This window comes from Pagrus major, chromosome 13, assembly GCF_040436345.1.
Source record: "Pagrus major chromosome 13, Pma_NU_1.0".
Classification (NCBI taxonomy): domain Eukaryota; kingdom Metazoa; phylum Chordata; class Actinopteri; order Spariformes; family Sparidae; genus Pagrus; species Pagrus major.
The window spans coordinates 29882633-29897646 of NC_133227.1; the positions used below are offsets into that span (position 1 = coordinate 29882633).

Genomic DNA, 15014 nt, shown 5'->3' on the forward strand with positions numbered 1-15014 from the left:
ATTTTTTTTCTCCAAAGTCAGACTTTTTTTTTCTCTTTCTGAGATAAAGGTCAGAATCCTGGGGGGGGATAGTTAGAACCTGACTATTTGACGTTTTTCCTTGGAATTTTGATTTTTTTTCCCCCTAAAGGTCTGACTTTTTTCCCTAATATTTTGACCTTTTTCCTCAAAATTCTGACAAAAAGTTTGACTTTTTTCCCTAAAATTCTGACTCAAATTTTGACTTTTCTCAAAAAACGGACTTTTTTCTCTTTCTGAGATTAAAGTCAACATTCTGAGGGGGTAAAATAGTTAGAACCTGACTAATTTACATTTTTCATTTGATTTTAGATCTTTCTGGGTTTTTTTACAAAAAATTCTAACAAAAAATTCCGACTTTTTTCCTCAACATTTTGACTTCGTTTCCTCAAAAGTCAGACTTTATTTTTCTCTTTCTGAAATTAAAGTCAGAATTATGAGGGGGAAAATAGTTAGAACCTGACTAATTGACTTATTTCCTTTGAATTTTGATTTCTTTTTTTACTAAAAATTCTAACGAAAATTCTGGCCTTTTTTCTCTAAAATTTTGACCCTTTTCCTCAAAATTCTGACTAAAATTTTGACTTTTTTTCCCTCAAAATTCTGACAAAAAGTTTGACTTTTTTCCCTAAAATTCTGACTCAAATTTTGACTTTTCTCAAAAAACGGACTTTTTTCTCTTTCTGAGGTTAAAGTCAGAATTCTGAGGGGAAAAATAGTCAGAACCTTACTAATTGACTTATTTCCTTTGAATTTTTTTTTTTTTACTAAAAATTCTAATGAAAATCCTGTCTTTTTTCCCTAAAATTCTGACTAAAATTCTGACTTTTTTCCTCAAGATTTTGACTTTTTTTTCTCTTTCTGAGATTAAAGTCAGTATTCTGAGAGGGTAAAATAGTTAGAACCTGACTAATTTACTTTTGTCATTTGACTTTAGATCTTTCTGGGTTTTTTTACAAAAAATTCTAACAAAAAATTCCGACTTTTTTCCTCAACATTTTGACTTCGTTTCCTCAAAAGTCAGACTTTATTTTTCTCTTTCTGAGATTAAAGTCAGAATTATGAGGGGGGAAATAGTTAGAACCTGACTAATTGACTTATTTCCTTTGAATTTTGATTTCTTTTTTTACTAAAAATTCTAACGAAAATTCTGGCCTTTTTTCTCTAAAATTTTGACCCTTTTCCTCAAAATTCTGACTAAAATTTTGACTTTTTTTCCCTCAAAATTCTGACTCAAATTTTGACTTTTTTCCCTAAAATTCTGACTCAAATTTTGACTTTTCTCAAAAATCGGACTTTTTTCTCTTTCTGAGGTTAAAGTCAGAATTCTGAGGGGAAAAATAGTCAGAACCTTACCAATTGACTTATTTCCTTTGAATTTTGATTTTTTTTTTTTTTACTAAAAATTCTAACGAAAATCCTGTCTTTTTTCCCTAAAATTCTGACATTTTTCCTCAAAATTTTGACTTTTTTTTCTCTTTCTGAGATTAAAGTCAGAATCCTGAGGGGGCGGGGGGGGGGGGGGGGGGGGGGCGGGGATAGTTAGAACCTGACTATTTGACGTTTTTCCTTTGAATTTTGATTTTTTTTCCCTAAAGTTCTGACTTTTTTCCCTAATATTTTGACCTTTTTCCTAAAAATTCTGACAAAAAGTTTGACTTTTTTCTCCTCCAAATTCTGACTTTAATTTTGACTTTTTTCCCTAAAATTCTGACTCAAATTTTGACTTTTCTCAAAAATCTGACTTTTTTCTCTTTCTGAGATTAAAGTCAGAATTCTGAGGGGGAAAATAGAACCTGACTATTTTGCTTTTTAATTTTTTTTTTAATTTTTACATTTCTGACTAAAATTTTTATTTTTTTCTCAAAAATCAGACTTTTGTGCAAATGTGAAAGGGCAGCAGCAGTTCTGCCCTTTCACACCTCAAAATTCTAACAAAAAATTCTTAAAAATCAGACTAAAATTTTGACTTTTTTCCTCAAAATATTGACTTATTTTTCTTAAAAATATGACTTTTTTTCTCTTTCTGAGATTAAAGTCAGAATTCTGAGGGGGAAAATAGTTAGAACCTGATGAATTGACTTTTTTTTTAATTTTTAATTTTTAAAATTCTGATTTTGATTTCTTTTCTCAAAAATCAGACTTTTGTGTAAATGTGAAAGGGCAGCAGCAGTTCTGACTTTTTTCTTAAAAATTCAGACTAAAATTTTGACTCTTTTCCTCAAAATATTGACTTATTTTTCTCAAAAATCAGACTTTTTTTCTCTTTCTGAGATTAAAGTCAGAATTCTGAGGGGGAAAATAGTTAGAACCTGATTCATTGACTTTTTTCCTTTGATTTTTTTGTTTATTTCTTTACTAAAAATTCTTACGAAAATCCATGCTTTTTCCCCTAAAAATTTTGACTTTTTTTCTCAAAAACCTGACTTTTGTGTAAATGTGAAAAAATTCTAACTTTTCTCCCTAAAATTCTGACTAAAATTTTGATTTTTTTTCCTCAAAATTCTGACAAAAAATCTGGCTTTTTTCTTAAAAATTTTGACTTTTTTTCCTCAAAAATCAGACTTTTTTTTCTCTTTCTGAGATTAAAGTCAGAATTCTGAGGGGGAAAATTGTCAGAACCTGACTAATTGACTTTTTTCCTTTGATTTTTTTCTTACTAAAAATTCTAACTAAAGTTCTGACTAAAATTTTGACTTTTTTCCTCAAAATTCTGAGTAAAACTTAGATTTTTCTCAAAATTCTGACAAAAATTTACTTTTTCCCTCAAAATGTTGACTTTTTTCCTTCAAAAATCTGATTTTTGAGAAAAAAAGTCAAAATTTTGAGGAAAAAAGCCCTACATTTTAGTCAGAATTTTGAGGTGTGAAAGGGCAGTTAGCATTCAAAATTAAAGTGTTTGGATGTTGCTGTGCTCTGATTTGTCCGGGGAAAACTATGTAAAACTTGTTACATAGAGGTAAAGTTAATCAGGTGTTACTGATCATTTTTCTGAATATCAGAGACATTTTAACATCAGCCTGGGTTTTACAGGCAAAACAATTTAGGGATTATTTCAAAATAATTATTAGTTGCAGCTCTAAAAAAGATAAAATTGGACGATATATGAAATATATATCTGTATCCATCAGGCTCTTGTAACAACAGGTTTTAAAAAATATGAAAATCCTGCAATCACACTGGAATTGTATGTTATTTAATTGACTTTGGCCCTCGTGACGCTTTCTTTACCCTCAAAATATCATTTTCAGGAATCAGCGCCCCGTTTTATTTTTAGCTTCTTTACAACGTGGATTTAAGATTTTACACGTTCAAGTTTTCTGTTCCGGTCGTTCTTTGTTATAAACTTTACCTTTTCTCCACGTGATGCCAGTTATACTTCAGTCTTTGAAAAGGTGATTGAGTCGATCCTGAGGAGAGTGCAGCCCCTCCGCTCTCTCTCTCTTTGTGTTTTTCAGACAGAAGTGTGAGCATGTAGCGAGGAACCAGTCAACGTTTCTCAGTATTAAAGCGACATTTTCACTCTGGCAAAATACGATGATTTCTCAGCACGAATACGCAAACACCGAAAGTGACCCTCACAATCTAAACTCAAAGACAGTTTGTGGCTGTTATCAGCTTTCAACCGCAGATTACAGTCAGAATCAATGAGTGGAGTTCACTTAGTCGTCATGGAGTCGTGATCTAACAGGTGGATGTAGAAAGGGGACGATGCTGATCCTCCATCCTGAAGTTTAGATTATTTTGTCAAACTATTTATTTCCAAGGTCAAAATATAAACTTGCGCACTTAAAAACATTTGATTTGTTGTTTTATCCCAATCTGAAAGAAGTGATCTCATAACCTGCATGTGAAAATAATAATAAAATAATAATAATAATAATAATAATGTCGGAATGAATTCTGAGTTTAAAAACAGTCGAAAACTCAAATATTTTCTCTTTCCCGTGGCCCTAATCGTCTTCCATAGTTGTTTTCTGTGATTTGAAACACAATTGTAAAATTTAGATTGTAATGCCTCTAAAAAGTCGTCTAAAAAAGTTTTTAAAAAACGTTCTAGCTGATTCCCCGTTTCCAGTCTTTATGCTAAGCTAAGCTAACCAGCTGTGAGATTGGTATCTGTCATCTCATTTAAGAAAGCAAATAAAGAATTTTCCCAGAACATCAAACTTTTTATGTTTTTAAGTTTTGTGTTGGCTTCAGTTCTGAAGATTTCTGAAAATTTAAGGATTTTTTTGACCATCTTCATTTGACCCTCAGGGCTTCTGTATGTTTTATCACATTAAAACTGAAAACATCTTTTGGGTTTTGGACTTACTGAATATGTAAACTGGCACTTTGGTGATTATTTTATGAATTAAAAGGTTCCAGTTTAGAACAAAAACAGTTTCCCAGACAGGCTCCAGAAGAAGATTTTACACTGGTGCACCGAACTTAATTTAAATTCACCTGTTTGATGAGTTTGTTAACATGCAACCACTGACATTTTATAGTTGCACTCGACAGATTTGTGGATTCATGGTGCAGCTAAGTGAAGAATTTTATATTCCGGTGATCCAAAGTCTGAAGTCTGATACAAACTGTTTCCTCTTCTGTGTTTGTGAGTTAAGAACTAATGGAAAAAACAATTGCCATGTTAATCTTGGAGGCGAGTAGATGATGACTGGATTTTCAGTTTTGGGTGAACTGTTCCTTTAATAGCAGAACCTCCACAGTGCACCTGACAAGAACGTGGACGCCTTCAAGCTCGACCGCTGATTACAATCATCAGATCGCTCGAACCGACAGCGGATTGAAACTTCATCAAACATCCTCCAACACAAAGAAATAAAGACGAACACACGGATCTGAGTTTAGTTTTTTTTACTAACATAATCAAAACGGTGTTTGTACATCATTCAGCCACTGGTTGAGAAAATGTTCAAGTCAAAAACCTGATTTCTAACTCACAGCGGCAGCTACCATCATGATCACCAACCATCAGTCAACTGACAGAAGAAGTCTGCTGGTTTCTACGACATTTTATCTTTGACAAAACTAAATGTTCAGACTCAAACCAAAAACTGCTGCTGCCACAAACATGTGGATTCATCCGCTGCTGAAAATAGTCCCAACAAATGTATTATTCCCTCCTGTTTGAGTAACGATTGATTAAAAACTGCAGTGAGCAGCTGTTGAACCTTTTTTTTAAAATGAAACTATATATTGTGAGGTGATTTTAAAGATTTACATCTTCAGGAGGAACCAATGAGCCACAGACAGGAAGTCGGGACTCGCATGTTGTTGGTTTGAGTCTTTTCACGAGATTTGTTGACTACAATAAAACCGTAGAAAAACACCAGAGTTACACTTTAAAGTCGAGGTCGGTCTCTGGGAGAATATTTGATCAACTGTCCCCTCAAGTTAGTCACCTGTTCGTTCAGTGAGCTGATTTTCATCATCTTTGTCCTGCTGCGCTCTCGTCCTCGCTCTGAAGTCTGTAGCAGTTTGATATGTGGATCAAATTCACATTCTGTCTGTTAAACACAACTTTTTACAGGATAACTGACTGTTTTGTGCCTCTCCTGTGTTTCTGTCACATTCAAGTCATTGCACTAAACTTCCAAATTTCCATAAAATGTAAACCCAATGTTTTCTGCACCGTGTTCTTTAAATCCAAATGTTTTCATATCAGCTGATATCTGATAGATCTGATATCAGCTGACTGAAACCTCACTGAGATCTACTTTTTTACTTTTTCCTGATCCAAACAAAGATGGTGGCCAAAAACGACACTCGCTGGATTTCTACAACATGAACCAACATTTTAATGAATGTAGTTTTATTGTTGTTTTATTGGTTAAAGTTGGTGTTTCTTCTGATATTTTAGCTTTTTTGACCTAAAATAAATATAATGTAGCCGGTGTTACAAACACTGTGTCACTCTGGTGTTTTTGTTTTATATTGTTTCCTGTTCGGTCTGTAAAAGTTCACTGACCCACACAAAATATTTATTATTTTTTGATCCAGAGTCGTTCAGGATTCAGAACAGCAGGAAGTTTTTTTTATGAAAACAGAAGCTGTGACTCAAATGTTCAGGTGGTGACACGTGTTTAAAGAGAGGCTTCATATCGATGCATGATAATTAAAACGAGGGATAGATCATTAGTTTAAAGATGAAATAAGTACTTTGAGCACAAATGACTAATTTAAGTGAACAGCTGATCGGCTCTTCCTCCTCCTGACACGTTGTTTCTTCATATTAAAGCGTCTGTACATCTAAAGCAGATTATTCTGCATGATCAACACAGGACGTAAAAAACTGACTCATGTTTCTTTTCTGAGACTTTTTGTCTGATTTCTAAAAACTGCTCAGAGCTCAGAAACTAAAATCTGATGAAAACATGATTCTGCTAAACAAAAAGCAACAAACTAAGTCCTGACCTGAAGCTCATCAGTTTCTTTATAAAGAAAATGTAACTGTTTTGAATTCGGTGCCTTCGACTCGTATCTGAACTGAAACACATGGATGCAGAGACTCGTGTGTGATTATGAACAGATGAGCTTCAGGTGACAGGACGGTAACAGAGGCTTTGTAAAAAGTACATGTTTGAGAGGCGGCTCGACGTGAAGCCGCAGGATGTTCTGGAGGTCAAAGGTCAGCGGGACAGTAGGGGGAGGTCACTGGAGTTCATGATGAGGCTGGAGTCCAGGTTCAGGCTCTCTGAGGAAACAGGAAGAGACGAGCACGATTAAGACGATGTTCATGTTTACGCTCACACTGTGACGGAGACTGAGAGCAGGAGGAGGCTCAGTCCTCTCGTGCAGTAAAGGAGAGTGTGCGGAGTTAAGGCAAAAAAAAAAAAAAGAGATCTGCAACCATAAATCAATTAATAGCCTAAAACTATTCTGATGATCGATTTGACAAATTTAAAGAAAAACAAGGTGAAAACTGATTCCAGCTTCTTAAACGTGCAATGAGCTGAGGATCCAAAAAGACATCGGAGGACGTCGTCGTGGGTTTTCCGACTCCTTCTGACATTTTATAAACCAGACAACTGAACAATTAATAGAAAATAAAAATTGTTGTTATTTGCAGCACTCGTCCTTCAGAGACACTGACCTTGGTCGAAGTTGAGTTTCTTGTTGGACGAGCCGTCGCCGAGTCCTTCGATGTCCACCAGGTCGCTGTTCACATCCGAGTCGTTCAGAGCGCTGAGCGTCACGTCTGCAGGGGGAAGAGGAAGAGGAGGAGGAGGAAGAGGAAGTGTGTCATCATCACGTATAAATCTGATTTGGCAGAAGTCACTTCCTGTTGTCTCTCACCTGCCGTCTTCTGTTTCTTGATGGGCGGGGCCAGCGAGGGACTGTTCTGCATGCCTGTTGCCACAACGACCTGTGAAGTTGGCACGGCGATCATGGCGGGAGCAGTGGGCGTCTGCGCTGGCGTCATGGCGATAGCGGTTTTCTTGACGGTCTTCTTCGGGGACTCAGAGGAAATGGGGACTCTGCTGTCCTCGTACAACTTCCTCTTCACGGTGCTCTTTATCTGAGCTCTGCAGGAGGACAACACGAAGACACCTGAACAACATGAAGAAACCTGGACAACATGAGGACACCTGGACAACATGAGGACACCTGGACAACACGAGGACACCTGAACAACAACACGAGGACACCTGAACAACATGAGGACACCTGATCTACAGGTGAGTCAGCAGTCCGTCCTGCAGTCAGCTGATTGTGGTGAGAGCAGAGAACAAACCTGGCAACCTGGCGACACTGAGGTACTTTGATGGTTTGAGTGTTTTGTCCAGCGTTCCTTCTTCCCTTTCTTGCAGAGTTAGATGTTCAGATTGAAATCTCATGTGTTCAGTAAACACAGCAGCAGCTAGTTAGCTAGATAGCATTTAGCTTAGCTTAGCATAAAGACTGGAAACAGCTAGCCTGGCTCTGTCCAACAGAGACAAAAGTCCACCGACCAGCAGCTCCGACGCTCACTGACAAACACAACAATTCAACATTTTAAGAGGATTTTTTGGTCTGTTCTTCCTGGAGTCACCGCTGGTTGCCTGGCAACTGTTTCCAGCCAATAAATAGCCTGGCACAAAACCTTTCTATCTATACTCATTTTTACACTTCAGTATTTGTACTAATTCAACACATGAGATATAAAGTTTGAATCAGGACCTGAGCACAGATCTTCAGGCTCTAAAATGGGGACAAATATTCTTCACATTAACATTAAATCTCTGAATTTCTCCTCAAAGTTATTTTCATTTTCTAGGGACAGATTTGGTCAAATGTTACACGGTGGTCCCCAGTTTTGTGGTTTTTTAACAAGCAACTAATGTATTTCAAAATACATTAATTAGAGACTTAAAACTTAAATAATTTACCAATTATATATTTTATTAAAGTGTTCAGAGGTGGATTTAACACTCTGTAAAAGTTTCAAACTGAACCCATTCTTTTATATAGAGGTCGTTGAACAAACCATCTGAGATTTATCAAACAGAGCTGAAGCCATCGCTGCATCTTCACCTTAAATGTGCAGAAACCTCATTCAAAATACCTTAAAACACATGATGAATGGTAGACGAACTGCTCCTTTATGACTTACACGGTGCGCTCTTTGATCACAGTGCTGATGTTGTTGAGGTCGTCTCCAAATCGACGCACCGCCAAACGCAGCATTTCGATCTCTGTCTCCGTCCATTTGGCTCTGAGGACGAAGACACAGAGAGGACGTCTGCTACCGTTTCTGTTTCACTCTCAGCTCATTACTTACTGAATAAATGTGTCGGCGTTGTGTCATCACTGAGGACAGAATTACTGTGCAACAAGAACATTTCTTCAGCTTCATCGTCACATTAACACGTCATCACACTCTGATCACAATCTGAACTGCTACACACAGCAAACACCCGGAGTCCTGATTATTAGGTACACCTGCTCAAACTAATGCAGTCCAGGTCTGTCTGCTCACAACACCAGTAATCTACAGCAGGGACTGTGTGTGACGAGTTCAGGTCAGGATGAGATCACATTTAACTGATAATCTCATAAAATGGCAGATAAACACAACCTAACCTGAAAAGGGATGCTGACAAAGTGTCAAGCTTTAAGATACCTTATATAAGATGCAGACAGATATTCAAGTAATAAATAAACTAGAGGAAAAAAGGTGTGTGTGTGTGTGCGTGTGTGTGCGTGTGTGCGTGTCTCACCCTGCAGGGCTGGAGTCTGACACCGGGTGCAGCTGCATGGTCAGCTCTCCCAGTTTGGTGAAAGCAGCTCCTGCTGCTGAGAAAATCTCTCCCACCTGCAGTGAAGAGGACGAAGTGTTGGTTTGTTTCATCAGAGCAACAGTTCAGGTCACAAGACGGCCTCAACAGACAGATGTGACTTTATTATTGTATCTGTGCTGGAATAATCTGATGGGATAACAACAACAACAACAACAATAATAATAATAATAAAAATAACACACTTAATTTATAAGTGCCTTCAAGTCACCTGAAGACACTTTACACAGCACATAAAAACAAAATCAATATAATAAATAAATACAAGAGCAGCAAACCACATAGGAAATGACAGTATACACATCAGACCACAGCTCGCTAGTACAACTAATCAATAAAGTTTGGATTTCTGTTTCATATTAAATGTTTGGTGCATTTCTATATGCCGAATCCACCACTACACATGGTTTATCAACGAGAAACAAGCTAAAGCACTTTTCATTACGTCTTTATTTGAGTTATAAGCAAACGCTTAAAATCATCAGATTTTTGAACGGAGTTTTGTGTACAGATGTATGACCTGCTCTCCGACAGTTAAGATTTACTTACAACTAAGTCCATATATCCAGGTAACGACCAGGTAAGAACTCACCTTCGCTGAGGCAGACGTCATTTTAGTGAAAGAGTCGAAGCTCTTTTCTTTAAACTTGTTTTCACTCAAAACAGACAGGAAAACACACAGCTAGCCGCTAGCTACAGTTAGCTCCTGTAACGTTAGCTAGCTCGCTGCTGTTAGCGCGCTTCCATATGAAACTCGATGCGGTTTGAACAGACGGAGCTTCGGAGGGTCCGCGTGCGGCTAAACACCGTGAAACACGTCGGGATTATTTATATTCAACATATTCAGAAGAAAAATATTAATATCGTGCAACAAAGGTGACGGGAGAAAGGAAGCGCTGCGCCAGTTTGGAGGTTCAACGCCATTGGTCAGTCTCACCGGAAAAGGCGGGGCCAGCGCGTCGGACGCTGTCATTGGTCGCTGCGCTGCGCGTCACGACATTAGTCGACGGTCGCCGAGTGTAACCGAGTGACGCGGATCAGCTGACGGGAGACGCGCTCGTCCTTCGATGGATCGTTTCTCAGTTCAGTGACTCAAAGATAAAAAGCTTCTCTGATCCATCGGCTGGTTCCGACACAGACATGCCGTCGCTGCTGTTCTGCGGGCCGAAGATGGCCGCGTGCGGGATCGTGATCAGCATCTGGGGCGTCATCATGCTGGTAAGAGACGGACTCGGGCCGGGGGGCGACTACTTCCCGGATCATACTGGTCAGATAGCGAAGCGCTCACGGTGACGTCGACTTGTTCCTTAAAAACAAACCTCAGGTCTCATTAAAGCTAAAAATAAAACACAAATATCATTAAAGATCATTCCTGCGACTTCATGTGCGTGTTGCAGCTCGTGAGACGATGAAAATGGCGAAAACAAAGCGTCTGTCTTAAAGTAATCCCGTCTCCGGTGCATAGACGGAGCCCGAGCAGGCCGAGCTAAGTGTGTGTTCGGTAACAACACTGCACCAGTGATCAATACATGACTACTTGGATCGATTAGCTTGAATTAAGGCGTCTGTGCCTGTGTAATTAACGTGATGGAGCCGACTACAGCCTGGAGCTTCAGTCAGACAGGTGGTGAAACGTGAGGACACATGATGTTACTGACAGGAGTGTTTGTGTTACAGACAGACAGCTGTCACTGACACACGCACGCGCTGCTGTTATCGATCAGCAGGACTTCTGATCAGAAGCATCCTGATCAGCTGATGACAGAATATTAAAGCATGTAAAGTTATTTTCTGTTCATGTTTGAGTGAATCATGTGACTGATGCCTCGTGATGTTCAGAGCAGGAAGTCAGGAGGACGTTAGTCAGAGCAGCTGAGCCTCAGATCATAAAGTGTTTTCTTTACATCTGAGATGCAACTAATGATTAGTTTCATTATGAATTCATATGTTTATTATTTTTCATATTAAGCGTCTTGGAGGCTGAAACCATAAACTACAAATAAAAGGCTGAACGATGACTAAAGTAGAATAAAGGCAAAAAAATAGACATGAAAATGACTTCAGCAGCTTTTTTTTAATGTAATCTTGTAAAGTGTCATGAAAAGCACTAAATAAATATCATTGATTATTAAAACTGTTGCAGATTAATCGTAATGATTTCATTTCTAATTAGGAACTCGTTTCACTCGGCGCGTCGTGAGGCCATCTTGGATAAAATGTGAATTATTTGTTCATCAGGCTTCATTTTCACGTGTTGAACTCGTCACACGTCCATCAGCTGTTTGATCCTGAAAGAAAACTGATAATAAAGTTCTGATCATTGAAATCAACACGGAGATGAAGAAGTTCTGAAATATTGATCATGTTTGGACCTTGTGTTCACCTGTAGAGAGGTCAGAGGATGTGACTCTGATTATTTTATTGACCTTTTAATCCATGAAGCTTCTTTATAAAACACCAGATGGGACTTACTTTTCCAAATAAACGACCACAAGCAGCTGATGTAAAGTGAAACCTGGTGTTGATCCGCTCTGCTCTTTTCTTCCAGGCGATGTTGGGAATCTTCTTCAGCGCGAAGTCGGCTGTCCTGATCGAGGACGTCCCGTTCACTGAGGAGGACATCCGCAACGAGTGAGTCCACATGAAATGCCAACGCTGATATGAGGAAGTTAAAAAAATTCCAACATATTAATATATTGGACGACACACACGCACGTTTTGGCAGCGATTCCTCAGATGTTGTTGTCAAACAGAGGCAGGACGTCTCACAGCAGGAAACTTCACTGGGAATTTAATTCTTTATAAAATATCCAAAGCATTTTTTTTCCGTGAGCTGCAGCGTTTAGATTCAGATTCACTGAGTTTTTACAAACACAGAATGAAACAAAGTACTGTTTCCATCAGCTCCAACATGCGTCGGTGCTTTCAGCTGTGATAAATATCTGTATAAAAGTTTAAAGTTGTTTACAAACAATACGGAAAATCCACATGCAATTTTTCATGTGGATCGAAACAAAAAAAAGAAAACGAAACATTTCTCATCATTTTTTAACCAAAAACACAAAATGTTGAATGGCTGCAGCTTCTTAAACAGATTTAACTCTTTTCTTTGTCTGAATGTGTTTGTACTATTCAACAGATGTTTGAAGACTGTTTCTTTTTTGTTATTTTATAGACGAAACGATTAATTGAGAAAATAATCATCATGTTAGTAATCGCTCGTTGCAGCCGACCACACGAGACATAATTCAGCTCGTCTACAGTTCTTCAGTAAACACATTAAAGGAGTCTTCATCATATTTTTTGTGTCTGACTTCAGCTGAAGGTTTTCAGACGTTCAGTTTCAGTAACTCGTCTCTTTTCTCTGCTGCAGTCAAAATCCTCCCGGGAACATCTACGGTCTCTACAACCAGGTCGGCATCAACTGCTTCATCGCGGCGGGCATCTACGTGGCGGTGGGCGCCGTGTCGCTCTGCCAGGTCCGGCTCAACAAACGCCAGGAGTACATGGTGACATAATCGGCCGGGATCTGACCTCTGACCCCCCCGAGGACCTGACGTCAGCAGCTGGAGGTCGTTTTCTGTCCATAAAGTTTACGTTTCCTTTAAAGCCGACCGATCAGCAGCTGAAGTCACCGGAGAGTCGTTTGTGATGGTGGTCAGGCGGCACCTGAATTATTTATTTTAAAGATGAAATCCTCGATGTGTTTGTCGTCTGCTGTGATGTGTTGTTGTTGTTGTTGTTGAATGAAACGTTGCATCATTCCTTTCTCATGAAAACGACCAAACGTTGATTCACTTTGGCTTCAAAACTCCTGAAACATCACATTTGTATCATCACTGAATTGGATTTAAATTAACGGGGAAAATAAGAAATAAAAGTAAATGTTAGATTTTCTGTCGGCTGACTGAACATCCTGTCGACGCCTCGACGCTGTAAACTGGGTCAGTGTTTATTTTGTACCTGTTGAAACGAACGCGTCAGGGTGTCGACTCTGTGAAACAACCTCCAGAAGAAATAAAAATATTAAAGTGTGTTCAGACTGTTTGTTATTAATGCGACTGTGGATCAAACTGAAAGATGTTTAATGTTACAAAAATTATGGTGGATGATCCTTTGCAATAAAGTGTGTGTGAATGTAACTAAGAGATAATTGTCTTTATTTTTAGAACTGTAGAAATTGTTCTTTATTTGAATGAAGTTTGGTGCAAAGTCTCCTGTTAATTACATTTAAGTGAATAAGTCGGGACAGGAACTTAAACTGGTTTTTGATTTAATGGCTCAATAATTAACTTCAGGTGTAAAAGTTAACCAACAATGAACTTGTTCATAATAAACACTGAATGTTTCACCAGGAAGCAGTTATGAGTTTAAAGTTCAGTCTGGAGTCTGAAGCAGAATCGTGTCTCTATATAAAGTAACACGATCTCCAAAGGTGTCAAGTAAATGTAGTGGAGCAGTACAAGTAAAACGTAGAAGAAAATGGAAATACAAATATTTCAATATTGTACTGAAGTAAATCATTACTTTCCACCACCGAAGTTCAAACCAGCCGCTCATAAGAAGTTCTGTTAACTTACATTTTGTAGTTAATAAACTTTGTTTAAAACCTCATTAAAAACAAAGAATTGCTCAACTTTCAGTCTTTAGTTGTTTCAGTCACAACTTGTTTGATTTGCTGCCGTCAAAGTCAGAATAAGCAGATAAATACAAAAAAATCACTGAATATATAAAAATATGAAATATGTTAACTTTTCAGTTGAATAGAAATGATCACATTGTTTTATTTATGTTTTACACAGCGTCAGGGTTGAACTACTGTATCAGACTTTCACTACACGACTATCGAGGCCAAACGAATTCATGGTAACGATATAATCAGAAAAATATACAAGAAATCAAATCTATCTGTAACTTTATTAACTGTGTTTTGTCTCTTTTTAAAAAAAAAGGTGTACAAAAACAACAACTACACTCAATCACAAGTGAAAAGAAAACCAGATTAACTCACTGACTGAGGCCGAGCATCTTCACTGGATTATTTATACTATAAAATCATGTGTGTGTTATTAACATAATACCATTTCATTTTTTTAATATCACGGTTATATGAAAATTGTGATATTTCTCTAAAATACCTATATTTCTCTGTGTATTAAGTACATTCAAATACTGCAACTATTCTGGAGGATTAAAACACATATTCAACACACACTGTGTTTATTATTGATTTTCTTACTCTTGATTATGAGATATATTCCAGGACAACCAGTCAGCTGTATGTTTGTTTACTGTGGCAGTTTTTATACTTATATCCATATTATATTTGTATACTTATTTATATTTGTATGTTTCCTGTGCTGCACCGATCAGGAGTACTGATCCTGGTGCTGTTGTGTTCTTCTGTACAATGATAATAAAAGCTTTCTGTTCCATCCTACAGCTCCTCTCCTCTAAAAGTCAAACTTACAGCAGTTATAAATGAGCTTTAAATCATTTTACACGGCTGTAAATGATCTCTGTTGTTGCTCTGCGGCAGTTTGTCCACTTGTGGTGTTCTGGTTCAGCCCTGTTTCTGGGCGGGAGGGAGCGGGCCGAACCATTGCTCACTGGAGGGGTGGCCTGTGAACTTGGAAACTGGATGTAATGACGATTAAGAATCAAAGTTGGAAAAAATCAAATCTATGGTGATTAAAAACTGTCTTCATA

At 37.8% G+C, this 15014-nt stretch overlaps 2 protein-coding genes across 2 annotated transcripts; one reads left to right on the forward strand and one right to left on the reverse strand.

Moving 5' to 3' along the window:
* Positions 1-4866: 4866 nt before the first annotated feature.
* Positions 4867-10441, reverse strand: bacc1 (BPTF associated chromatin complex component 1). Its single transcript, XM_073479272.1, has 6 exons — positions 9898-10441; positions 9228-9322; positions 8621-8722; positions 7324-7553; positions 7121-7225; positions 4867-6721 (listed from the first exon to the last, which is right to left on the reverse strand). The coding sequence occupies exons 1-6, from the start codon at positions 9916-9918 to the stop codon at positions 6657-6659; spliced, it is 618 nt and encodes a 205-aa protein (XP_073335373.1). The 5' UTR covers positions 9919-10441; the 3' UTR covers positions 4867-6656.
* On the forward strand, positions 10440-13447 carry rnasekb (ribonuclease, RNase K b). Its single transcript, XM_073479273.1, has 3 exons — positions 10440-10523; positions 11854-11936; positions 12679-13447. Exons 1-3 carry the CDS (start codon positions 10446-10448, stop codon positions 12821-12823), a joined length of 306 nt encoding a protein of 101 aa, XP_073335374.1. The 5' UTR covers positions 10440-10445; the 3' UTR covers positions 12824-13447.
* Positions 13448-15014: the final 1567 nt, after the last annotated feature.